General features: G+C 50.1%; 2 protein-coding genes across 6 annotated transcripts in view; both read left to right on the forward strand.

Annotated features, from left to right (window-relative positions):
- SPECC1L (sperm antigen with calponin homology and coiled-coil domains 1 like) overlaps positions 1-6,545 on the forward strand; it is a 71,485-nt gene extending 64,940 nt beyond the window's left edge. For both annotated transcript variants that reach the window (XM_083373851.1, XM_083373852.1), the window contains 2 exons: positions 3,693-3,752; positions 4,279-6,545. In XM_083373851.1, the coding sequence (XP_083229977.1) occupies positions 3,693-3,752; positions 4,279-4,368 (150 nt within the window). In that variant the 3' untranslated portion in view covers positions 4,369-6,545. The remainder of the gene's footprint in view (positions 1-3,692; positions 3,753-4,278) is intronic.
- A 2,175-nt stretch (positions 6,546-8,720) lies between these two features.
- On the forward strand, positions 8,721-25,800 carry ADORA2A (adenosine A2a receptor). 4 transcript variants are annotated; one of them, XM_083373329.1, is made up of 4 exons: positions 8,740-8,787; positions 18,986-19,193; positions 20,032-20,685; positions 23,996-25,800. In XM_083373329.1, exons 3-4 carry the CDS (start codon positions 20,336-20,338, stop codon positions 24,858-24,860), a joined length of 1,215 nt encoding a protein of 404 aa, XP_083229455.1. In that variant the 5' UTR covers positions 8,740-8,787; positions 18,986-19,193; positions 20,032-20,335; the 3' UTR covers positions 24,861-25,800. The 4 variants fall into 4 exon arrangements, with proteins under 4 accessions (XP_083229456.1, XP_083229455.1, XP_083229457.1 ...); XM_083373330.1 differs by lacking the exon at positions 18,986-19,193 and having other exon boundaries at positions 8,721-8,787; XM_083373331.1 differs by lacking the exons at positions 8,740-8,787; positions 18,986-19,193 and adding an exon at positions 16,517-16,917.
- Positions 25,801-26,290: the final 490 nt, after the last annotated feature.

Below are 26,290 nucleotides of genomic sequence, written 5' to 3' on the forward strand. Positions count from 1 at the left end.
GACTCTGGGCATTGTACAGACTGCAGCACTTAAGATGACATAATGTAAAAACAGCTCAAAATAATTAGAACAAACAAACCCCAAATAGTGGGAGAACAGCAGCCACTTGATCTTATACAGCCACCTTTATGACTCCTCGTGGGATCCAGGTATTAAGGACCTTCTGGAAGGCTAATCAAGATGGACCCCTGGGAGGAAAGGACAGTCCAGAGGATGGGGGCCACAGCAGAAAAGTCATCCCACCTGGAGCTCTTTTGGAGACCCCACATGCCCCTCCTGTTGGTCTTGGTGGGTTTGGTAGATGTGAGCAAGGTGTCCCGTGCCATGTAGAGATTTAAAGGTCAAAACCAGCACTTTGAAGTGCGCCTGGAAGCCAGGCGGCAGCCGGTGCAGCTTTCAGAAGACAGGTGCGGCATGTGGCCTCCTGGGAAGTGCCCGGGCAGCTGTAGTCTAGGCAAGTCAAAGCTTCAGGATGCAGCCCCAGTACAGCATCTGCAGAAGACTGAGGTGTTGAGTGGCCATGAGCGGAAAAAAGGGCGCAACTGCTGCAGAACCTGAAGTTCTGCAAAGGCCCACCTATCCACGGCTGCTACCCACTCCTCAAGCAGATGCCATGAGTCTACAGAGACCCCCCAGATTGTACTCCAAGTGTGTCTGGGCTCCACCCCGTGGAGTATCCAGGATGATAAATTCCCCAGGCCAGAGGCTCTTGATCTTGCTAGGGCTGAGCTGCAGCCACACTGCGTAGCTCACCAGGGCAGAAAGATATACTGGAATTTCATCAGCCTGCCGGTGACGCCTCATCCCTCGGGGACGGATGAGCACACCAACCGTCGCAGCTTCATGTCGATGCTCAAGAGGAGGAGGAGGAGGAAGAGTACCGATCTCGGCAGCCCCCCATGGCACGGGCTGAGGCCGGGGCCTCTCACTCCCAGTTAACACCAACGGGCTGCAGCCTCACAGAAAAGAAGGGAAGCAGCACAACACTCCCAGCCCACAGCGCCCATCCAGAAGGACGCCACGGTCGGCGGTAGCTAAGGCCAGCGAGAGGTCAAGAAGAGCGAGGGCAGATCTCTCCCGCCAGAGATCATCTACATGGGCCACTAGCGCCATCTCCGTCCGTTGACCAGCCCTGAGTCCCAACTGAAAGGAGAGCGGATGATCCAGTGGGATGGATCGCCTCCTCCACAGCCTTCCCTAAAGGTTCGGCTAGAGATTTGAAAGCAGACAAAATTGGTCCACCAGGGTGAGATCCAGCAACGGCTTCTTGGGGGGTGAGACAAACGAACATTCAGAAAAGAGATCACCAAGGACTCTGCTAGGATCCAGTCATCTGACTCCCAGGCAGCCTTAACTAGCTGGGGGGATCTGAGGAGGGATGGCTCGCCTGCCCACTTCCCCAGGCCCCAAAGGAACCCCAGTCATTTCCCCTCGACCTGCATCCTAGCCGTCCTCCCGCTTGGAACAGACTGAAATGATTGTGTCTGAGGGAGGCTCTGCAAACGTCTGGGCCTCCCATCTCGCTATCGCTACCCGAAAGGACTCTGGCGGCTTTCATTTAAAGAGAAGAGCAACAAAGATGCTCAGGGGACTAAAACCTATGAAGAACGGTCGCAGGAATTGGGTGTGTCTAATTTAATGAAATGAAGGACTATCATGAAGGACGTGATAGCATTCTTCCAATATCTCAGGGGCTGCCACAAAGAACAGAGGGAGTCAAGCTATTCTCCAAAGCGCCGGAAGGCAGGACGAGAAGCAGAGGAGAGAAGCAACCTGGAACTAAGGAGGAATTTCCTGACAGTGAGAACAATTAACCAGTGGAACAGAAGTTGCCTCCAGAAGTTGTGGATGCTCCATCACTGGAGGTTTTCAACAAGAGACTGGGCAGCCATTTGTCCGTGATGGTATAGGGTCTCATACCTGAGCAGGGTGTTGGACTAGATGACCTCCAAGGTCCCTTCCAACTCTGTTACTCTGTTAAGCCATAAGGGGAGAAGGTGCTTTCCTCAACAACCATTGGTAACACTTGAGCATAAATCATTACTGTTTTTTAAATTTATTTCTTGCTCCCTTGAGGTTTAAATGATTTATGAGAGAACAATAAAAGTATCTTAAGTAAATCTAACTATTTAAGACAGTAAATATAAGAAATAACAGAAAACTTTATTGTGGACAAGCAAACTATCAAAATACCCCGCAGGATGAACAGGCAGGCAGGGGGGCTCTCTTGGTTTTCTGAGAAAGAGACACGGCCGCAAAAGGGGAGGGGGCAGATGCTCTTCTCACAGCCTCAGCGAGGCTCTTTCAGAGGAGCCCCAGGTCTGCTAGCCTCTCTGCTGACTCACAAATGTTACTAAAAAGCAGCCTGTCTCCTGTGGACTGACAGGCTTTCTTCCAAGTGATGGAATTCAGAGAAAGAAAAATCAGGGGCTGCCTGGACCCAGGGGGGATTCTCCAAAACGGTGAAGAGGAAAAAAACGGAGGCCTGGTAGAAAAGAGGAAACAGAAAGTGTGTGTGTGTGTGTGTGTGTGTTTTATTTGGTAAATGCAGATTTGTATTGGAGGAAAAAGCCTTTTCCTGGAGAGCCCAGGCCAATCCTGCGAGAGCTGAGAGGCCGTCTTCATGGACTGGGCTTAGTTGGGCTGCCTGAGAAAAGCTCCTGAGGGCTGTGAATAAAACGCATTTATTTCCACCCTGAAAAAACGGCACGTTGGAACCTCTGGTGTGCTGGGCAAGTGGCCCTCCTGCCTTCCTCTCGTTCTCCCTCCGTGGGCCCTGCCTGCGCTTCCTTCCTCCGCTTGTCGCAGGACTGGCCTGTCTTCAACTCCAGCAGCCTCCCACAAGCAGATTTAACTAAGTAACAGTTGGAAGGGACCTTGGAGGTCTTCTAGTCCAGCCCCATGCTCTGGCAGGAAACCCTTTACCATTTGAGACAAACGGCTGTCCGATCTCTCCTTATAAACTTCCAGTGTTGGAGCATTCACAAGTTCTGGAGGCCAGTTGTTCCACTGACTAATTGTTCTAACTCTCAAGTCCCCAAAGATCCATTTTGGAAGGGGTTGAAACTGCCTTACAATTTTTCAGTGAAATTTCTTTACAGGAAGAATACATTTTATTTCCATTAGAGAATTTTTGATAAAATTGTGAAAGGCGAAGGACCCTGCAAAAATTACATAAAAGTGTACAGGTAGTACTATCAAAGGAGAATATTTGTAGCCCAGGGTTGACACGAGGGCTCCTTGGCGCGCTCTGAGCTGGCTTTTCTTGCAGATCTTTCATTACCCAGACTAGCACTGATGACGTTAACCTAGTTTGGGCAATGAAAGGCCTGCAAGAAACAAGCCGGCTGAGGGGAGCGCCAAGGAGCCTCGTGCACAGCGGGTGCTCGACTCTCAGCCATTCGCATAATGACTGCTCCAAGTTACGACAGCATGGGAAAAAGTAACTTTTGACCGTTTTTCACACTTACGGCCAGTGCAGCATCCCCAGGGTCACATCGTGAAAATCTGAGCGCCTGGCAACTCACATGGACTTAACAACTATGGCAAAAAGGTTGAAAAACGGAGCAAAACTAAACAGATGCTTTGCTTAGCAAGAGAAACTTTGGGCTCAAAGAGGGAAGACCTTTAAGCCATTTTTGGTATTTTAAGTTATTTGCTGTGCAGTTACTATGACTTCACTCTTGTTTCAGAGAAGAAACTTCACGCTGGCTTTCCAGGCAGCTGAGAGCGTTGGCATTAAATCCACTTTGGTAAGTCTTTGCAAGGATGATCTTTCTCCCTCTCTCTTTCTCCTTCTCTCCCTCCCTCCCTCCCTCCCCCAACCCAGTAGGAAGACCTGATGACATCACAAGCCACTGCTGTCTTTGCAGATGAGTGCTGAAGCTGCTTGGCACAAACCAGTGGCACAGACTGTCTGAATGCTAGTCAGGGCTTTGGTGTCAGGAAGGCGGCTGGCCTTGCTTCAGCCTTCTCTGGCTTTTTCACAAAAAGTAGCTACATTTGTTCTCTCTTCATCAAGCTGGGGAAACATTATATGCAGGGGAGCCCCCCCCCCAAAACACCAAAGCCTTCTGCACTCTTGAAAAGGGCCTAATGGAGATCGCAAAATCCCCTCTGCACTCCTCCAACAGGCCTGAGAAGCAGAGCCCGCAGAGTTTTATTCATTAATGTAGTTACTGTTATAGACAGCCTTATATTCAGGGGGGAAGAAGTTAATTCTACACGACTAGCATCTTCTTATGTTTCTGTTTTTTTTCCTTCTTGTTTTCTTGGTAGGATATTAACGAAATGGTACGAACGGAGCGTCCAGACTGGCAGAATGTTATGCTCTACGTCACGGCAATTTACAAGTACTTCGAAACCTGAGAGCAGCAATAGTGGGGAGAAGCAGAAACTCAAAACTGTATCGTAAAAACAACTGGCATCTTCTGGGTAACCTGGTCAGTTGAGCAAGCCAGGTTTAGTTACCAGAATGATTGTGCAAACTCAAGATTACGTGTTAACAAAGATTTCGTCCTTTTCTTGCCAGAGACTAAACTGAATATAAGCTGCAAAAAGCACAAAGCTAAAGAAGGTCATCTGATTGTATCACAAAGACCTTTAAAGTGTTCCTAAAGGTTCAGTAAATATTATTTTTGTGACACCCTAATGCTCCGCAGAGCAGAAGAAGCCATTTGAGATCGTCTCCGTCTCTTCAGCTTAAGAGAAGTGCAAAGGTGCCTTTTGCTTGCCACCTTCACCTGGCTGTAGATGCGGCCACGTCAGAGCTGTGCACAGCAACAGCCTTGCTCAGCCGAGGAGTCCAGGTCTTAAGGCTGCCTCTTCCGAGGCTCGATTGTAATAACGGTCCTGGGGGGGGGGGAATCTGGGAGAGCAGGCAGGTTATCTCAATTCCAGGAGACAGCCACATAGAGAACAGTTGACTTTTCCTTGGGAATAACTAACTTTTTTTCTTCTTGACTTTTCTTTTTGGTGGTGCTCCGGATAAGTTTGTTTCAGATGAAGAGAATGTTTGGACAGGACAGGATAAGCTTTTCAAAAGCTGGTCAACGTTTGGCCACAAAGATCTCGCCCCTGTGGGGTCTGCAAGTAGCTTTGCAGCTTGTCCACCTGCGTAACTGCTGCTTCTCTAAATGGGCTTCTGGGGATCTCCGTATGCAGCACGTTTAAATGAATGATGCGTGTCCCGCTCTGCAGGCCACGCTCTTTGGATTAAAACTGGTTTAATAGGTGGAATTAATCCTGATTGGGAGATGGAACAACTTTGGGCCTCCGCCTGTGGCTTTAAACCAACCTGGCCCAAAGCTGTGGGGGGAGTGAGCGTCTCAGCTGACCCTGAGTTGAGAGCAGCAGCAGCCCAAGGGCCAGGGGGCTCCAGGGGGGCCTTGGCAAAGAGGCAGTGCTAGGTTTCGCTGCTGGGCAATGGAAGAGGGGATCACCCTTCCCGGGAGGGGCCAAGTGGCGATCTGCTCACGCCAGCGGAAAACCCGTTGCCTTTTTGAAAACAAGTCTGTTACCTTTTGTTTGTAAATGTACTTTGCTTTTCCCCCACTCGATGTAATTTTGCATTCTTTGATGTGCCTGGCAAAGGACTTTGAATGTTGCCGGTGTGTGAGCTGTCGAGAATATAATCCAGTTCCACAATTTAGCCTCGAAAGTCTCTGGACGGGCATTGAAACCAGACCGGGTCCTGAAGCAAGTCGGAATGAACTCTGAAGAATGTAGTCTGAAAATTTTCTTGTGCCTCTTGTATGTCATTCACAGTGCAAAAACATTTTATAAACTGGTCATGTCTGTAAGCTGCCTAGTGGGTTCCCAGTGCTCGATTCCTGTTTCTGGTTTTCCTCAAGGAGCCTGCAAATACTGACAAATTTGCCTTGGGATGGAGACTGGCATTACAGGAAATACACGGGGAACTTGCTCTACGCCTCCCCGCGTTCTTCTGTTTGTCTTAAAAGGAGTCTTTGTTCCAAACGGTGCCCTCTCTCTGGACGTGGTGATGGAGGCAGCCTTCTGTCTCTTCTTTCAGTCTAAATGATGAGGCCTTGGGTATTGTGTCCCCCCCACACACACAAAGTCCTACAAGACGACATATTTTTCTTCTAAGCAGATGACAACTCATTGTAGCCCAGGAGCAGTGAGGTGAGTTTTACACAGGAATTGCTCCAGGAGTTCTTGCTCTCCCCTTCAAGGGAGGGAAAGGAGCAAAGGCCTGGAGAACGAAAGGCGTACAGAGCAGGGGGAGAAAGCTGCTGACTTGTTTCCTTGTAGTGACGTGGATCTGTTAACTTTTGATAAATATGGAATTATATTAAGATCTCACACAAAAAATATTTTATCAAGGAAAGTACTCAAAAGGGTGGAAGAAATCTAAAGAAGCTTCTACAATAGAAGAATGCTTAACAGGGAAGTTTGTTAGATTCTTTTAAGTATTCTTGGATTCTTTAGCCATCTTCTAAAAACTAACTTAAGTAAAAATATATTCTTGTTACTTTTGTCTTATTAAATATTTTGAATATGCAATAAAAAGCTAGTCTGATCAATGCTTTAATGTTTCAGTAAATGCTCCTGTATGTCAGTATTTTGATTTTCCTCATTACTGTTTGGGGAAGTTTTACTGAGATCCCTTGAAGGGGGGTGAGGCCGTGGTGAACCAGAGGGGAGCCCCCCCGTTTCTCCAGGGTCTTTGCCTGGTGGGAGTTTGTTCCTGTCTTCCAGCAAGAACAGCAGTTTAGGCAACTTACAGTCTAGCAGCCTCGGAAGGGAATCTGTCGCAGGGCTATGCCTGCCATGGGGGGCTTCACACACAGAAGCCCCTGTTTGGCTTCCTGCCCTCATTTGTCTTCTCTCCTGGAATTAGACCATTAAGAGATTGTTGTGTGTGGTTACTGAGGAGCAGTCCCTTCTCAAAATACTTCTTCCCACACAGATCCCCGTGTAAATGGTATTACCTTTGTTGGGGAGCTAGCCATGCCTGCATGATAGAAGCTAGCAAGACAGCTATCCAGGAAGGGAGGCATCCCTTGCCACCAGTCTCAGCGGAGCACTCACTCAGGGAAAGCCTAGACTCAAATTGGCCCCTCCCCCAAAGGTGAGTGCTTTTTCAGGGGGAGCAGTTAAGTCTGACATAAAAATTATCACCAACCAGAAACCCCCAGGCTTTAGTTTCTTCATCTCCTCCAAAGCCAGAGACTCCCATACAGGTCAACGCCTCTGATGAGGAGAGGCATAAACAGATCTCAGGGTTATCCCATAAAACTAATGTCCAGCTCCAGAATTCCAGGTGATTCTACCTGGGAGCTTCATAAAAGGGGGGGGGGTTGGGTGGAAGAGGGGCTTGTAATCTTCCATAGCCCAAGGCCGTGGAGAAAAGGGGGACCCTCCCAAAATTACGCTCTGGCACCTGCCCTTAAGGTAGGAATGGAAGACAACAAAGCTTTCCAGAGGTCTTGGGGAGAGGTCCACCAGGGGCTTCCAGCCACTAATAAATGTTATTATTGTCCTTCCTCTAATCAATTATCTTTGGCCACAGTTACATCGAAATTAATTTAACTTTGGCTCTGGTGAGTAGTCCCAGTCCCAAGCCCTACAAGGTCGCCAGAGGCTCAGCCAGAAGCTCTCACAAGCCATCAACTTCTTCCACTCTCGTCTCCTCTCCTCTGCTTCCCTCTTGAGCTGAGAGGTTGCCAAAGGACGTGTCCCACCTTTTGGGAATCCCATAAAAAATGGGGTTAAATGGATGAACTGCCCTCTCTCTCTTCTCCATGGGGCTGCCAAACGTCAACAGGAGCGCCGGGCACAAAAGCCTCCTGCAGCCCTCCTTCCAACGGTCCTCGGCTGGAGGGGGAGCTGGGGCAAGCCTGGGTCACAACGTGAACTGGACAGATATACAGTCACTCTCTTCTCTAATAGAAAATCACCTGCAATAAGGATCTAATCGGGGATGAGAGGGATGGCCTGGTACAAATTTGGGTGGAGGCATGGGGGGGGGGGGCTTGAAAATGAGCCTCCGGACTTCGTGGCGGCTCCTGGGCAGGAAGGGGGGCTGCGCGGATAGGGGAATTCCCGGGATTTTGGTGGCTTTTAGGGGCTCTTCCAGGAACCCGTCCCAGGGCTGCACCGAGGGGCCGAGAGGCGCTTGCCGGCGGGGCCCTGCCTGCCTGCCTCCCTCCGGGCCGAGACCCGCCCCTTCCCTCCCTTGAGAGCATCACCGACGGGGGGGGTACGATGTAATTCCCTCAAATGCCTCGCACGAAGCCCACCCGGCCTCCCCCGCGGCCTCCCTCCCGTCGGGGAGGCTCCCCGCAGAGCACCCGGGAGCCGGAGAGGTTCCTCTGGCTGATCTCAGCCCCCGCGGCCGCCTCCGCCGCTCGGGCACAGCCCTCCTCCTCGACGGCTCCCGAGCCGAGCCGCGGCGGCCGTGCTCTGCTGGGGAGCCGCTGCCGGCCCGGCCGCCCCCTCCGCGCTCCCGCCTTCCGCGGGGCAGGGCAGGCGGGCAGGCGGGCAGGCTCCGCGCCGGCCGGGTTCTCTCGCGGGCCTTCCCGCCCGGCGCGGGCGCCCCGGACCCCCGAGGGCCGGGAAGGGCCGCGGAGCACGTCCGCCCGGCCCGCCCTCGAGAAACGAGCCGCCGCCGCCGCGCCTGGCCAGCAGAGGGCGCGTCTGTCCGGGGCCCGGGACGGAGGTCTGGCCGGGCGGGGCGGGGCGGGGCGGCCGCCGGGCCGGTCAGCGGGACTCGAGGGCAACCAGCGAGCCGGGAGGAGCAGCCGGCCGGCCGGCGGCGAGCAGGTGAGCGCGGGTGGGGCGGAAGGTCGGGCGGCGTCCTGTCCGGGGAGACCTCGCGGGGCTGTTGCGGGGGCTGCTCCGGACAGGCGGCTCCGGGCGCTCCTCCGGCCCCGCCGGTGAACTTTCCGTCGGCGCAGAAAGGCCCTCGACGGAGCTCCGCCTGCGCCCCCCCCCCCGCCTCGCGAGCCGGGAGCCCGGGAGCCGGCAGCACCGCCGCTGAGACGCCGCGTTTGCTCCGTCAAGGACCGTGGCGGGCGGGACGCAACCCCCACTCCCCGAGCTTCCGCCTGGGGGGCGAGGAGGTCTCGGGAGCGGCGGCTCCTGGCCCGTCCCGGGGCTCGCTCTGCCCGCCACCGCCCGCATCCCCGGGGGGGGGTGCGGAGAGGTGCTGCTGGGGGCAGTCAGGACGGGACGGAGGGTCCGGGGCGTCCGTCGGGGCGCCTTCTGGGCGAGGCTTCCTGGGGAGGCGGGAGCTGCTCGCTTAGCCCAGCAGCCCCACCCCGAAGTTGGCGAGCCCCGGTTCCTTCGGAGGAGGGGCGGGGGTCTGAGTGGCAAGGAGACCCCGAAGTGAGGCAGGAGGAGATTCTGGGACTGCTGCATCTCTGTTCCCCGGATAGAGCCCCCCCCCTTTTCCATGGCCCTGAACGACCAAAAAGGGGTGAATAACTGCAAGATAAAGTGACCCTCCCAGCTAAAAATGTTTGTGAATTGCTCCTGTCAGCTGCTGACAGTGTATTGATCAGCTTGGTCTAGTCTTTTTTTTCGGGGGGGGGGGGGAGACCTAGGGAAAGGCAGGTGCCTGGGCAACCAGGAATTTCTCTGGGAGGGGCTCCCTTTCGTGGTCATCTGGGCCCTTCTGGGCGAGGCTGTTCCTGGAAGTCCCCCCCCCCCATGTACTTGCAGCCTTCTAGGCTTTGCGGTAATGCTGGGGATCTTGAAGGGTGGCTAATTTCTAATTGTCTTTTGAAAGTTCCTCCTCCAATTAGAGGCCCCCATCAATGGGGGGGGCATGTGGCAAGGATCAGTCTCGGGTCCCCTCCTTCTCAATAACCCTTGAATGTTGGGGGTGGAGTGGAAGGGGGGCTTACGGATCAGAGGAGCGCTTCCAAGGAGACCCCTGTGAAGTGCGGCTGGGGCAGCAGCGCCTGTTCAGCGCGAGGGCCGTGCGGTCACGGAGGGCTGAAGGGTTCGCAGCCTGGCCCAGTCGCCCAGGGAAATGGAGTCCCCTGCCCTGCATGTGCCAAGGACAGGCGGCCTCCCTGGGACCTTTTCTTTGGGGCGGGTGCCCTGGGCGGAAGGCTGGGACTCATCTGGGCCCTTTCACATGTGGCTAATTGGCCTTGCTGGGCAGCCAGGTTACGTCTCTCCGCTTCTGCCCCCAAAGTCCCTTCTGGCAGCCATGGAGCCGCACAGCCAGCACTGCAAAAACAAACCTACAGAAACTAAAGCAAACCTTAAAATAGCCAAGCTTCTGAAACAGTTGGACGAGTATTCTAGTTATTTGGCCTTTTTGTCCATTAAAGAACAGTCGCCCAGGGAAATTGAGTCCCCTGCCCTGCATGTGCCAAGGACAGGCGGCCTCCCAAGAAACTTGCCATCCAAAAATGTTAAACAAGGCTCCAGTTTTTGTGCAATTATTGCTTTCCTGTAAAATACGTCCCGGATTAGAACAAGAGCTGAACCCAATAAATAACAGCAGCTGCAGCTGAAAACATCTTTGGCACTGTTTAACAGCCGGAGTCTTTGCCGAAACAGAAGAATTTTGCCAAAAAGAGTTCGAGATCAGCAAGTGAGACCTCTGCCCTGAGGGGGGATGCCACCCACTCCCCTTAAAAAGGCCTCTTTCCCCCACCCAGTGATTTTGGGGAGACCACCTGGAAGGCAGCTTCAAAAATGATGGATTTTTATGTATGTATGTATGTATGTATGTATGTATGTATGTATGTATGTATGTATGTATTTATTTATTTATTTATTTATTTATTTATTTATTTAATGAAATTTATTGCCTGCCCCTCTTACCACAGGGCTGCTCACAAACCGAGCCTCCAAGTTTGCAGCTTTGGGGGCCAGCCTCTGGGCTCTTCTGCATCTCAGCATTGCAGAGAGATTGCTTGAAGTTCAGCCTCTTGTCAGTGGTGGTGGGGGGAAGCCAGTCTCCATTTTTGTGGGAGGGGGCTGGACTTGGCCACCAGTAGGGTCCATCCGTAGCAATAGATTCAGGACTGGGAATCTGGGACAACTTCTTGGATCGAAGTGCCCTTCGAGGCCAAGGCACCGGAGGCTTGCTTTTCCTGCTCCCCCGCATTGTAGTGGCGAAGGGAGAGGGCGGTCCGTGTGGCGTCTATGAGTCAGAGACCTCTTGGGTGTCCTTCTCTGCTTCCAGCCCCCTTGCTCTCTTTCAGCATAGGAGCACTATTGCCCCCTCCCAACTTTTATATAAGGTTGCTTCCTCCACTGAAGGCATGGCTTTTATGGGGGTGGGGGGATATCCTTACCGTGTCTTTGCTGCCGCGGCTTCTGTATTACTTAGAAGGCTTAACTAAGATGGAGACGCAAATCTGTTCAACAGAGCTTGTGTGGCACATGCTGGTGAGCAAGGGAACCACAGGAGCCACGGATGGCCATGCAAGCAGCGGGTGACAGGCCCGTCTCTCCGGTTTCATTCCTGGGCTTCGGGGGTCCAGCAGTGGGTCCCTCTTTCCTGGGTCTATGGGAAGAGCCTCAGGGGGGCGGGGGAGGCTGCTACGGCTGGTGAGGCAACCCCCCCCACCCCTTTCTTTCCTTTGCACTCAGGAGGAGCCTGTTCCTCACTGGGCTCCTCGCCAAAGAGCGCAGAAGAGCCCCAGACAAAACAAGCTTGCAGGTTGTGTGTGCTTGGTGTGTTGCACAGGAATGGGAGAGAGAATTCTGGGATTTGCATTGGGGGGGGTCTGTCCTCCTCATGGCTGCTTTGCCGGACTCAGGATGGCTGGTGGTCATGTATGGAAATGAGGCTGGGCTCCTGTGGGCCCTGAAAGGGTCAGTTCTGATGGGACTATCTGACTGCTTCTCCAGCAACAAAAATGTGCTTGTCATTGTGGTGACGAGATTCGGCTGCTGTGAGATGTTTGGGGTTCCTACCGAGCGGCAGCAGCAGCTGTGTTGCTTGCACAGTGGGCAAAGAAATGTGCTGCTTATGGGCTCGAGGCATTTGGACGAGGATCCATCCAGGCCCTTGATCTATTCGAGAAGCCCCTTTGCTTTTGGTTTGCCACATCTTGATAAGCTGGAGGGTCCTCAGCTCCTCTGAGCACCAGGATGTTCAGGGAAGGAAGGAGGCAAACCCACTTCACTCTTTCATTTTGCTTTCTCTCAGTTTTATTGACTCCAGTATTATTTATTGACTCCAGTATTATTCATTTATTTGTTTACTTGACTCTGGGTCGGCCAACAATTAAGACAAAAGCAGAGTGAAGGATCAACAAATAATTCAAAATATAAACAGCCGTGCTCTCCAGGCTTCAGGTTTGATGACAAAGGCAAGGTTTTTTTTACCTCGCAAAACTTCAGCAGGGTAGAGCTAAGTCTGATCTTTTGCACCCTCGGAGGTTTCTGAACAGTCTTCCCAGGCAGCCCCACAGAGCACGCACTGCATGAAATGCAGTCCAGTTGGGGGGTTGACTAATGTGTGAATGCTCCAGGAACTGGCACAAAATACAAAGCAGAGAAAAGGCTCTCCTGCCACCTGCTTTGTGAGCAGGAGCTGCGAGTCCTGGAGGACTCCCAAACTGCACGTAGGGTCAGTCTGCAGCCCTACCCAGGCCAAGAGAAGGAAGGCCCCCCAGAAGAGACCCAGGAGATCTTAAAACCCAAAGCCACTTGGTTTTAGGAGGTTGAGCTGAAACCTTCCAGATCCCTGCATTCTCCCGGCCCCAAGACAGGACCTCCCTGGCATCACTCAGACAGCCCTGGTGGAGATCCATAACTGTGTCCATCTGTGTCTGAGTATCCTATGTGCTCCGCGTCTCTTGAAGAAAGATGTTCTTAAGGAACACTAGTTTTCTTACAGTCCTCAGCCCAGCATTACCGTAATAGGTCCTGCCAGTAGTTAAATGGGTCATCATGTAATAGTCCTGCTAGTACATCATTTTTGTGGTGGTCATTAAATGAAGCTGTTGGTCATAAAGCAAATGCTGTGCTTGTTAAGCAAACGCTGTGGTCATTAAGCAAATCCATTGTTTGCAATGGGAGGAACTAAATGGTGGTTTTCTGCAAAGAAAAAAAATTGGCAGGAAGCATGAATCTGTGCTGCAAGCAGCCGTGAATGTGGGTCGATAGCTGAGGGCCCAAAACCCCTCAGAAGCCCCTCATAAGCTGAGGACCACTTGTACAAAATGGATGCCCTTGAACCAGTTGCAGCACCAAGAACTGCCCCCTCTTCAAATTCCACTCACTGGGGGCTCCCAACTTCTGCATGCTTCGCCCATCCGTAACCCCCCCTCTGCCCCTCTTTGAAAGGGAGGGCCAGGCACCTGCTTCCTCCCAACAGGTTTTTTCGGACAAATAATGGAACCCAAAGAATCTACTAGTGAGAAGGTGGTTTGGTGCTAAGCCAAGTCCGCTTAGGGTGCCCCTTCCCCTGAAGGGCCAGGACTGCTCTGTGTTGTGGGAATGCACGTCCAGCTCAGGATATAACGCTCGCTGGGAAGGAGCATTAAAAGTGCTAAGAGCAGGTAGCCAACCAAGGATCTGGCATGCAAGCAGCAGCTGGCTTCTTTGGGCGGTCCGTGGGAAAGAGGGGGTGCGATATCCCAGGTGAGGTGCCAGTTTGCATTGCCAGGGTCTTAGTGGTGGCATTGGAGACCCCCTTTTACCCCAGTAGAGACAACAAGGGATGCTGTATCAAAACTGAACAGTCTCTGGCTTCTCAGACCATGTTCTGATCTCCTTGGGGTCACAGAGGAAGATGGACAGGCTGTATCTCCCCTCTTTCCATATAAATAGTCGGGGGGGGGCACCTCCATAGCCTGAATTGTGGAGCACCACCTTCTTCCTAGGCAGCATGAACCTAAAGTTAGCTCAGATGGAAATCTGGCACCGATCAGGTGAGAGCATCTTTGGAGCTGTCCCATGTCCTGAAGATGGAGAACTTTCAGCCACACCAGAGGAATGGGAAGCCCAAGGAGGCTCTGCTGAATAAGCTCGGGGTGGGGTGGGGGGTTGGTTTCAAAAATCCTGAATGATGGAGACCAGCCTTTGGGAGGGACCATCTAAGCCTCTGAGGTATGCAATGAAAGTGCACTTCCTGCACAATACAGTTCAGATTCCCACACAGGTGAATGTTTTCTATTGGCAGGGCAGGAATATTACCTTGCCTCACTGAAGGAGGGGCCTTCAAAGAGTTGAGGTGCTCTAAATGCCTCCTGGAGAGAAAAGAGCAGCCCAACACAGGCTATCCCCAGCCTGCCTCTCTCCCTGCCCTGCCAGGGGACTTTAACCACCCCCAAGCTGCCTTTGGGCAGGATCTCAAAGAGAAGGAAAATAACTCCAATCAGTTGAACAGTTGCTAGAGAAATGGTTGTACGTTGAGGGACTTACTGCTCAAAGTCACAGCAGCATTGAAAAAAGTGACGACCGGCCCTTGTGCTTACAACCGTTTGTAGCATCCCAACAGCCACACAATCAAAATCCCAGTGCTTGGAATGGAATGGGAGCTGGAAGGGACCTTTGAGGTCTTCTAGTCCAACCCCCTGCTCAGGCAGGAGAACCTGTCCTATACCATCTCAGACAGGTGATTGTCCGGTCTCTTCTTTAAAACCTCCAGCGATGGAACATCCACAATTTCTGGTGGCAAGCTGTTTCACTGGTTAATTGTCCTCACTGTCAGGAAGTTTCCCCTTAATTCCAGGTTGCTTTTCTCTCTGGTCAGTTTCCAACCGTTGCTTCTTCTCCTGTCCTCCCAAATATTGGAGCACTGCTATCATGTTTCCATTTAGGATGGCTGTCATAACCCAGGGTCATGTGGGTCACCCTTTATGATCTTCTCAGCTGGCTTCTGATAAGTCAATGGGAGAAGCCAGATGTACTTAACAGCTGCATGATTCACTTAAAAGCCACCTTGCTTAGCAGTGGAAATGTTGGTCCCAATTGTAGCCATCTGTCAAGGTCTACTTGCAGAGCTGAGGAAGCTTCTCAGCCTTGGTCTGAGTGGCAGAATTCAGCTGGCAGAGTTCCACCGCCAGCCACAGGAGTTGAAGTCTTCAAGCTGCCATAGTTGAGAAAGACACTTTAGTCTGCCTTCCTCAAGGGACAAGAGGGCAGCAAATAAAGATATGGGGCCCTTGGGGTCTGTTGGTGCCACGGCCAGAGGGAGACCCTTTGCATTGGGCAAAGCATAGACTGTCCCCAGGAGACCCTGGCAGGCACATGGGCATCAAGCGGAACCATGGCAGAGCTTCGGGGTGTGTGTGTGTGTGCAGGGCCTCCTTCGAGCAACCATAAGGGAAATTGTTGGATATTAATGCTTAATTTCCTCTTATTACTGAAAACAGACCAAATATCCAAGATAGATTAGAAATTCAATTAGTGGCAAAGAAAATGAGAATGTTTATTGTCTGTTTCCATGATTACTATTGTTTTTATCGGCACACCAACACTATGATAAAGTGGCTGTGTCACTACCATCCTGGCTCGCCGTGCCACCCTCCTTGCCCTTGCAAACATGACTGAGCCCACACTTAGGCCCAGGAGGGCTATTTTTTGATTGCCCTACCAGAGCACTGTGAATGTTCGTTTCTGTCCTCCAAACATGGACCTGGTAGCATTTGAGAGGCTATTTGGATTTCTATGTGAGAGAACGGTGTGTGCGTGTGTATAGGTGTGCACTTGCGAGTCAGTGTTGACTCCTGGTACTGCCTGGATGAGCCCCTGTAGTGTTCTTGGCAAGGAATTTGAAGTGTCTTCCCTCTTCGAGAGCCAAAGTCCTCCAGCGACTTGAATTCTGGAGAACTTGGATTCCTAGTTTGTAGTTCGCTACCTTCAGCCATGACCCTGATGTGCTTCCCAGAGCGAGGTTGGGCTCCCCTAGAAGATTAAGGCTCAAGTTGTAGGAGAGCTGAACAGCTGTGCAGGAATGCAGATTTTACGAGAAAGTTTCTGTAATCATTTGTACAGATAATAATAATAATAATAATAATAATAATAATAATAATAATAATAATAATAATAATAATAATAATAATAATAATCCGTATCTGCCTATCCCAGATCCTTGGTAAAAACTTGATAGGTAGACAACAATGCCAAATCCAGTCTGAACCTCTGGCTGACTGTGCGAATAATAATAATAATAATAATAATAATAATAATATAATAATAATAATAATAATAATAATAATAATAATAATAATAATAATAATAATAATAATAATAATATGATGATGATGATGATGATGATGATGATGATGATGATGATGATGATGATGGAAGGGACCTTGGAGGTCATCTAGTCCAACCCTCTGCTCAGGTAGGAAACACTATACCATTTTGGACAAATGGCTGTCCAGTCTCTTAAAAACTTCCAGTGTTGGAGCATTCACAGCTTCTGGAGGCAAGGAGTTCCACTGGCTAATTGTTCCAACTGTCAGGAAATTTCTCCTTAGTTCTAGGTTGCTTCTCTCCTTGGTTAGTTTCCATCCGTTGCTTCTTGTCCTGCCTTCAGGTGCTTTGGAGAAGAGCTTGACTCCCTCTTCTTTGTGGTAACCCCTCAGATATCAGAACACTGCTATCATGTCCCCCCTTGTCCTTCTCTTCATTAAACTAGACATATCCAATTCCAGCAGCCGTTCCTTATATGTTTTAGCCTCCAGTCCCCTGATCATCTTTGTTGCTCTTCTCTGCACTCTTTCTAGAGTCTCAACATCTTATTTACATCGTGGTGACCAAAGCTGGATGCAGTATTCCAGGTGTGGCCTTACCAAGGCATTGTAAAGTGGTATTAGTACTTCACGTGATCTTGATTCTATCCCTCTGTTAATGCAGCCTAGCACTGTGTTGGCTTTTTTGGCAGCTGCAGCACATGGCTGGCTTGTATTTAAGTGATTGTCCACCAGGACTCCAAGATCCCTCTCACAGTTACTACTATTGAGCAGGGTACCACCTATACTATACCTGTGAATTTGGTTTTCCTTGCCTAAATGTAGAACCTTACTTTTTTCACCACTGAGTTTCATTTTGTTAGAATGCAAATACCAAGGCGTTGTAAAGTGCTATTAATACTTCACATGAACAGAACAGAATTGAATTGAATTCGTTATTGACCTAGTGTGATTGGGCACACAAGGAATTTGTCTTCATAAGCACAAGATTTCTCCCTGAGGATAGTGTGGCGTTTGCAGAGCTGGCCTGCAATGATGATGTCGTCACTTATATCTTCATATTGCCTGTTGGATGCCCCATCATGGCATTTTTGGTTTCACAGCATCCTGTGGGGACCGAGAAGAATCCTTAGGACAATATGACTAGCCTTTAAAGTAATGTTTCTCAACCTCAGCAACATTAAGATGTGTGGACTTCAACTTCCAGAATGGTGACTAGGGAATTCTGGAAGTTGAAATCCAGAATTGCCAAGGTCGAGAAACGCTCATTTAAAGGCCAGCGATACTGTCCAACGATTCTTCCTAGGACCCCCTTTCCCAACCCTTCTAAGCCACGCCTTTTGGCACCGTCTTCGCCTGCATTGCCCGGAGCCCATTGCTGAGGGGAAACAGCACCATGGGGGAAGAAGCCTGCTGTCTCCTGACATATTGGTGCGATGCAAACACCCACCACAAACAAATGAGGTGACTCCCTAGTTGTCTAGTTCTCCCAATGTGAGTGTGACATGAAGTTGTCCATCTGACAATGCAGAAATCACTCCCTGAGGTTGGCATCCAGCTTGACTTCCAAGTGACTTTTATATTGGGTAAAATGATTGACAGGCAGTCAATCTCTTCCTCTCCCAAAAGAGATCAATGAGAAAAGATTTACATTAGATAATTTCATAAGATTTCCTCCTCCTCCTCCTCCTCGTGAAGCCGTCTGGAAGGAAGCAGGTTTTGGTTGCCCACCAAGAAAAGGTTCAGAATGGTGACAGCTACTCAGCAATGGCACAGCTTCTTCAGATGGTGATAAAGTTGAGAAGAAGCCTTGGCCCACCTAAGCTACTTCCAGTCAAAATAAGATCCTCTGTGGATTAAGATGCAATCCCTTCCACATAGTACATTTTTGCTTGGAGCAAATGAGGTGTAAGCCTGTAAACAGAGCTTCCTCCTTCCAAGGTCTGGTCTATCACGTTGTCTTTTGGTCCAAGTCCTCCTCCTCCTCCTGTTGAAATCACCCAAGAACAAGGAGAAAGGGAAATCCAGCAATCTCCGACCGTGGGACCGTGGTTGCTACTCCGTACTGTGCCACCACAAAAGCACATTTGGACTCCTTGTGGACAGACAATCAGTGAAGAATGCAACTGCTATAGGAGGTATCCTCTAATGTTCTCATGGAGAATATCCATCTTTATTGTTTTATTAATCCTGCAGCCAAAAATGATAGAAATGACTTCTGAGGCCTCTGTTCATCACCAGTGAATAGAGTAGTTTCAACCATAATACTTCAGTTGCTCATTCATCAGATTGAGTAGCTTACTTCTCTTCCTCTGACTTTCCCCAGCACTGTCCAGAATGAGGAAGGCTGAGCTGAGACAGTCTTCCAGGGTGGCAAACTTTTGACTCTGGCCAAATGCTGGCTACATCAGGAATGGGCTTTAAGGAAGGGCTGCTGGGTGTCTGCGGGGAAACAACTTGAAAATTGCTTTTCAATTTTAGTTCCTTCTCTCATCTCTTCCTTTTTATAAATAACTCCAGAAGAAATAGGATTTGAACAGGGAGAGTTACATGTCTCTGGAACAGGGAGTTGAAGCTGATGGGATTCTTTCCCAGCCAGGAAGAAATTGGTCCTGGGTGCAAGATCCAGATTCCTGAGCAACTCTGTGTTTGTTTTCACAAGAGCAAGCTTCTAGGTCTTCTGTGTGCCTGGATAAGGTTCCCAGACTTGGACTGGGATTCAGCAAACATTCTAGCCATTTCCTGTAAAACTAAATTAGGCAAATTAGAAACTTGATAGAGTAAATATGCATAAATTATGTATATAAAACACATGTTCAGTGTGCACAATTTGTTTTTTAAAGTACGGATCTTCTGATGGAAGTGCAGCTCCAGAAGTTTCCCCAAGCCAACTTTGGAAATGTGCTATATTGTAGACACTAACAAATTTGGCTAGAGGGAGGTCCAGCCAGATCTTAGCCCGCTAGTCCCTTCTGAAGGAATCACAACCACCCCAGGCGGTTGAGGAGACTTTCCTAAACTGGTGGAGATGTTTCCAGACAAAGTTTTGAGGTGCAGCTTTACTGTTTTTATTTTATTTTATTTTGTGTTGATTCTAGAGGCTTTCTGCAAAGCAAAAATGATTTGGGGGCTGTTAGGTGGCTTTGTAGCAAGTCTTACCATTTATCACCCCACAGAGCAGCACTTCTTAAACTGCGGGTGGTCACCCCCAAGATTTCCGGGGAGAAGGGAGCAATTGGCCATCGCTGCCTCCACCATGACACTTATGTAACATTACAGAGTCTGGGTTTTTCTAGGGGTAATGAGAGTTGAGGAGGGGAGAGGATAGTTGAGTCAGACAGTTTAAGAATCACGAATCTAGAGCAAGGTTATGTGGAGGTCAAGACCCTCCCCTTTGAGGCCCAAGGTTTGGAAAAGTACAGCCATATGGGTGCTGGTCTAGGAATGGGGAGGCCCTCCTCTCCTCCCCACTTTCCTGACAAAGTGGTGTTGTGGGGAATAAGGATCCGGGGAACCACTTGAACTCCTGAATGAAAGGTGGAATATACTAGTGCAGGGGTCCCCAACCCCCGGTCTGTGGACCAGTACTGGGCCGTGGCATGCCAGCAACTGGTCCACACAAACAAGCAAAGCCCCATCAGTGGGATGCAGGCACCACACAAAACCACGCACTTTCCAGTCCGTGGAAAAACCTCTCTCCACGGAACTGGTCCCTGGTGCCCAAAAGGTTGGGGTCCTCTGGACTGAAGAATAAACAATAAACTTTGCTGCTCGGGAAGCCCAAGGGTGGCCTGAATGGAGGCCGCTCCATTGAAGGATGTCTCTTGGCTTGCATCTGGATGTTCTCAGCATCTTTTTCTCTCTCCTCCTCCTCCCCTCCCCCACGCAGAATGTCCCACGGAATATCCTCTGCACCCTCTCCAAAAGTGGTCCTCTGGGAGGAGAAGTGAAGAGCTGCTGTCCCTGTCAGGAGGTCTTCAGCAAAGGCAAGGAATCGCCCAGGGACTTTTGTGCAGAAACAGGCGTTTGGCGGCCATCTGGAGAATGAATCGGCTCTGTTTTCTGCACTGCCTGGAGCTTGGCCAAGCCTTGACCTCCTGAAGGCCGGCCCGCCCTCTCTGCCATTGCAGCCTGAAGAGGCCTGCAGCTATGGACACGAGGGTTCCCAGGCCCCGTCTTGAGCCACCCTCACCATGCTCGTGCCTGGGGACAAGAACTTCCTTACCGACGTCATCTACATTGTCTTGGAACTGGTCATTGCCCTTCTGGCCATCTTTGGTAACGTCCTGGTCTGTTGGGCCGTCTATCTCAACAGCAATCTGCAAAATGTCACCAATTACTTTGTGGCTTCCCTGGCAGTAGCTGACATCGCGGTGGGGGTCCTGGCCATCCCCTTTGCCATCACAATCAGCACTGGCTTTTGTGCCTTCTTTTACGGCTGCCTCTTCATCGCCTGCTTCGTCCTGGTGCTGACCCAGAGCTCCATCTTCAGTCTTCTGGCTATTGCCATTGATCGGATTATTGCTATCCGTATCCCTCTCAGGTAAATATGCCAAAGATGCAGAACTGAATAACAGAGTTGTACCTTGGAGGTCTTCTAGTCCAACCCCCTGCTCTAGCAGGAGACCCTATACTATTTCAGACAGGTGGCTGTCCAATCTCTTAAACACATCCAGGGATAGAGCACCTACGATTTCTGAAAGTAAGCCCTTCCACTGGTCAGTTGTCCTCACCATTAATAAGTTTCTCCTTAATTCCAGGTCGCTTCTCTCCTTGATTAGCTTCCATCCACTGCTTCTTCCCTTACCTTCTGGTGCTTTGGAGAATAGGTTGACCCCTCTCTTCTTTGTGGCAGCCCCTCAGATATTGACTGCTGCACCATTATGAGGGGCTTCTCTGCAGAATTCGAAGGTTGTGGTTTAGCAGGGCCTGTGCCCACCCCGGGTGCTTGTGATGCCATGCGCAGCAGGGAGCCCCCTTCTCGGCAGACACAGAAGTCACCCACGAGAGGACCTCTGCCTTTCAGTTTATTAGCCGTTGCCTCGTTCACAGCCTTTAGGGATTCGGCGGTATTACCTTCATCTGCTGAAGGTTCTTTGCATCTTGTGACATCCCAACCCTTGTCCCTGAATCAGCTGCCCCAGAGGCTGAAGGACCCCACAGCAAAAATTGCCCAGGAGAAAGCAGCCATCCCCTCTTGTGCATGTACTCCATGCACAAGAGGGGATGGCTGCCTTCTCCTGGGCAATTTTTGCTGAACTAACAAAGTCCCGGCTTCCTAGCCAGAAAGGCTGCCACAGGATGCCCAGGCGGAGTGGTGGCGCAGCCCAAGACAACCCTCAACCGCCTCCCTTCCCCCTGGCACAGGCCTTAAAAGGTGACCCAAGCAGTTCCAGCTCAAAACCTGGGTTAGAATTGCATGAAACGGAGTCCAGAAAGTTGTTTATTCAAGAATTTCTGGAGCTGTTCAGCAACAAGACTCTCTGTGTAGGTTGGAGAAAGACTTCTACAACAGCAAAAGGCTTTTTTAGATATGTGTAAATTAAAAGAATCAAAATATTTGCTGCTTCATGGGACAGTGAAATGTTATGAGCTAACAATGACAAAAGGAAAGAGAGATACCCAAATCCTTTTTGCCCCAGTTTTCTGCAACAAGGAGATAAGTGCTTTTCATCAGGAAATGGGAAAACAGGACAAAGGGGTGGAATTGAAGCTTGAGATGGGGAATATCCGAGTTTCAGTCCACAAAGGACAAACTGGCACATCAGTTGGGAGGAATTTTCTCTTTGGGAAAACCTGGAGAAATCATGAAAGTGACAGAGAGCAAATGCCCTTTTTTCAAAAGAAGGGGAAGGAATCTAGGGGGAACTACCAATCTGACATCAGCATTTGGGGAGATCCTTGAAGCAGATTAGGAGACTGACCTATAACATGAAACACTGCAGATTTAATCTGTTTTGATTGAGGTAGAGCATTGGAAAGCTAGTCCAGCACATTCTGATTGGCAGATGAGTTAAGTGTGAGTTTATTCATTTGAAACATTTACATTCAACCAACTCTGGACTGCTCCTAATCGAAAATTAAATAACATAAAATAATTTTAAAAAACTATAAAACTCAACCAATTAAAATATTAAAAACAAAAAAGTTGGATGGGATGAAAATTAAGTTGATATATAATTGGCTAAAAATTGACCGGAGAATCAAATCTGAGTGAGGTGCAAGGATCAAACCTGGAAACTTTGTACTTTATGATTTTATAATAATGATTTGGGTGAAGAAACACAGGAATGCTTAATAAATTTTGCAGGTGCACCAGACAGCCACACTCAGTGTTCATTGGTGGCACATAAGATTGTGAACATTATTTTAATGTTATATCCAACATCAAGATTGGATCTCTAAAAGGCACTTTTCTGGGAAATTTTTTGTTTGTTTGTTTGTTTGTTTGAAAAGCAACGTCTTTGGCAAACAATTGCTGGATCTTTCACAGCCCCCCCAGGTGTTGAGGTACTCAGTTTGCCCCCCTCAATTTGAGAAGATGTGGGGGCTGCCTGTGGCCGGCCAGCCTCCAGCCGTGGAAAGCAGAACCGGCCAGAAGTCGCGTGACCAATAATCTGAGCTTGACCATCCAGAAGCCAGGCCTAAAGGCAGGGCCTGGACAAAGATGGAAAGTGAAATAGCTTTCCTTTCCAGTGCCTTGATTAGAGAATTCAGACACGGTTTACCTGGAAAAATAAGCACAAATTAAGTCAACGATCGTATGTCTGAAGATTCCTCAGAAGGGGCTCCTTGTTAGATTCTGCTCTTTGCCCGCCGTGGATGGAGCTTGACGGGGAGCAGGCAGGGCCTCCCACAAACAGATCGGGGATCCCCCTTCTGACAGAGGCCACTCTTGGCATGGCCAGTCCCGGCGCTTGTCAAAATAAAACTAGGACACAGTGATATTTCATTCATTCTTAATTTTTAAAATTAATTTATATTATTTGTAAGCTGTCTTTTGGCACAAAAGCCCCTTCCCTTGTTGATGCCCAGGAGAGCCCCCCCACCCCCCGACCTCTGGAGCAGGCAGTGCTCAGGCTCCGTCAGCCCCGTCACTGCTGGTCTCAAGCCCCTTCGGTGGAGCTCCAGTGAGTTCCAGGAATTTCCAATATTGATCAGAAATCTCTTTGTAAAAGAAAAAAATATCAGCATGGGCAGAATAAAGCTCCTCGTGTCATTGGTTCCAGGAATGGATATTACCCAATTTTGTGTCAATCATCAATTTATATGATCCTCGTCTTCCTCACAACAAAGGCCACATGAAACTTGATTTCAGCTATCAACTCACTTGGTTGTATTTGGGTCTGAATGTGCAGTGGGGCAATTTTGGGTTTTCCCCTCCGCTTCACTGATAGTGCCGTGGGGGTGGGCATGGATCTTGCCCCAGGCCCTCCACTCCTTGCGGTTGGGAAGGGATTCTGGCTGTGCCGAGTTCTGGTGATACACAGAAGGTGATTCCCACCGCCTTAAAATGTCCTCACCTTCATGGTTGGGAACTGTAGCCGTGTGAACGAGGCCTCCAACAGACATCCTCGCTATTCCAAGATTAAGTTTCTAATTGGAACTGAGGGCAATGCCGGGCATGGCTGGAGTTCTGCTGAGGAGGTGGATTGAGTCCCACTGTTGGTCAATCCACACATTGCTGGCCACGTTCCACGGCCCCTCATCCCAGCTCTCTCCTGTTGCAGTGGAGATTCTGCAGCAAGAAGAAGCTGGAAGCTGGACAGATTCTATCAATTGATCAGTTCTGCTATCTTCCCTTCCCATGTAGATTGGATTTCATGCATTGCCTTTCTCTGCTCTTCTTTCAGGTATAATGCTCTAGTGACCAACTCACGTGCCAAGGGAGTCATAGCCATCTGTTGGTTCTTATCCTTTATTATTGGCCTAACGCCAATGCTGGGCTGGCACAGAAAGCCTCTGGAAAAGAAAGGGCAAAGTCAGAATAGAACCAACTGCAGCAGCAATATGGTGCATTGCTTCTTTGAGACTGTGGTCACCATGGATTACATGGTCTACTACAACTTCTTTGCATGTGTGCTGGTTCCTCTCCTTCTGATGTTTGGGATCTACTTGAAGATCTTCATGACAGCCCGGCAGCAGCTCAAGCAAATGGAAAACAAGATGATGCACGGGGAACGATCCCGATACATTTTACAAAAAGAGGTCCATGCAGCAAAATCCTTGGCCTTCATTGTTGGGATGTTTGCTATATGCTGGCTCCCATTACACCTGATCAATTGCTTCACTCTCTTCTGCCCTTCTTGCAAACAGGCTCCCCCCGGGGTCATGTACCTGGCCATTGTCTTGTCCCATGCCAACTCCGTGGTGAACCCCCTGATCTACGCATACCAGATCCGAGAGTTCCGCTGCACCTTCAGGAAGATCATCCAGCAGCACATCCTGTGCAGGAAGCAAGGCTTCAAATCCGCCACAGCCAGCCGGAGGACTTCTGCTCACGATGGGGAGATTGACAGCACCGCTGTGCAGATCAGCAAATATTCCCTCCAGTTCTACTCCGGCAGAGGCTTCAGGGGCATCCAAGGGGGTGGTTCTGGGGGAGACAGCATCTGCATGGAATGGACCCCAAATCAAAATGGACTCGCTGGAGAAGTGAACGGGCACCTTGTACTTTCCTGCAAAAACGGGGAGCTCCAGAAAAATGGAACCGCTTAGCCAGGAGCCTTTTGGGGTTCCTGGGTTTCATGGTAACACAGAGGCTTCATTGGAAGCCTCAAAGGGGTCCTGAGGATGCTGAGGCTGTTGCTGTGCTGGGGCTGAATCTCCTTAGGCTGCAGCATTAAGAAAGAAGGAATCTGCTCAGCCCTTCTGAAGGGCTGCCAGGAAAGGCAGAAGGCACCAGAAGCAGGCAGGAGTCTTTGCAGGCGAGGGTCGGCAAGCCAAGGAGTTCCCTATACCCATCGTGGATGCTTAAGGGGCCTCGGGGAATGGGGAAGGGGCAATAGCCCACGTGATCGTGCCAGTTCGGTGGCCACATTTTGCCACAGTCCAAATGCACTTAAGAATCAAAGGGCAAAGAAGCTGCACCTTTGGCTGCAGGAGGGGGAGGGGAAGGCTTACTACCGGTCGTGGTCACTGAGTCCATCCAGCTGCTTGGCTAGAAGACCAGACAATCACTGTGTAAATGCTGTTGTTTGTGTAAGAATGCAAGTAGAGGATTCTTCAGTGCAACCTAATTGCTGTCCAATTGCTCTCATTCCACTGGGGTTTTGGGGGGCACAGAGGCTGCTCAAGCGGCCCACAAGGGGGAGCGAAGCTTCCTCTCCAGGGGGGCTCTCGGCGGACGCAAATGGCTGCCTAGGTCCAGTCCAGCGGGCAGAGAGGGGATGGGGCTGATAGGAAGAAGAGCAGCAGGAGCAGCTCTAAGAGTCCGTGGCCGTTTGGAGACTGAAGGAGGACTCTTCTGCACCCGGGATGTGATGGGGGATCGTTGCCTGTCAGCCCCCGTGAGACAGCAGCTCTCTCTTTCCAGCCTTTTTCTTGCTGCTGTGTTAGGATCCTTCTCCTGATTCTTTTCTGCTTTCTCTTGAATTTTTTCTCTGACTAAATATTATACTTTTTTACAAAAGCATAAAACAGACTTTAAACAATGAAAGGTGACCTGCCAGTCATGCCGTTTTAATTGAAAATGTCCCCATAGACCCGGCCTTCACTGCTCAGAGAGGAAAGGCCACGCTGACAAATTAGAAATAATTGTGAGCTGCCAAGGAGCAGCGGGCACGGCTATCAGCTGTTTGTGGATAATGGCAGGGTGGCCGCCATGGAGCCAGTGCCAGTGAAGCCTGGAGGCTTGGGAGGCCCTTGGCACCGGGCCTGTCAAGACAGCGGGGGCAACATTGGCAGCCTTGGTGGATTGATTGGGTTGTCAGGAATGCAGGCAGACACGGGTGCTTGGCAGGCTGCATGTGGTTTGTGCACCACACAAACTAAACTGTGGCTTGGAATGGCACAAATGGAAATCCTACTATCCTGTATGAGGAATCGGCACCACTGAGGTTGGAACCTGGGACACAGGCTGCCTTCCTCAGCATCTGTCCCCAAGTAGTTCGCCTCCAGATGTATTGCACCACAGTTCCCATAATCCC

This window comes from Vipera ursinii (genome assembly GCF_947247035.1).
Source record: "Vipera ursinii genome assembly, chromosome: 14".
Lineage (NCBI taxonomy): Eukaryota > Metazoa > Chordata > Lepidosauria > Squamata > Viperidae > Vipera > Vipera ursinii.

Excerpts from the sequence above, each read along its gene's own strand:
- ADORA2A (XM_083373330.1), top strand. The coding sequence starts at position 20,336 with ATGCTCGTGCCTGGGGACAAGAACTTCCTTACCGACGTCATCTACATT. Across the intron at positions 20,686-23,995 it reads GCTATCCGTATCCCTCTCAG|GTATAATGCTCTAGTGACCA; the intron begins GTAAATATGCCA and ends CTCTTCTTTCAG.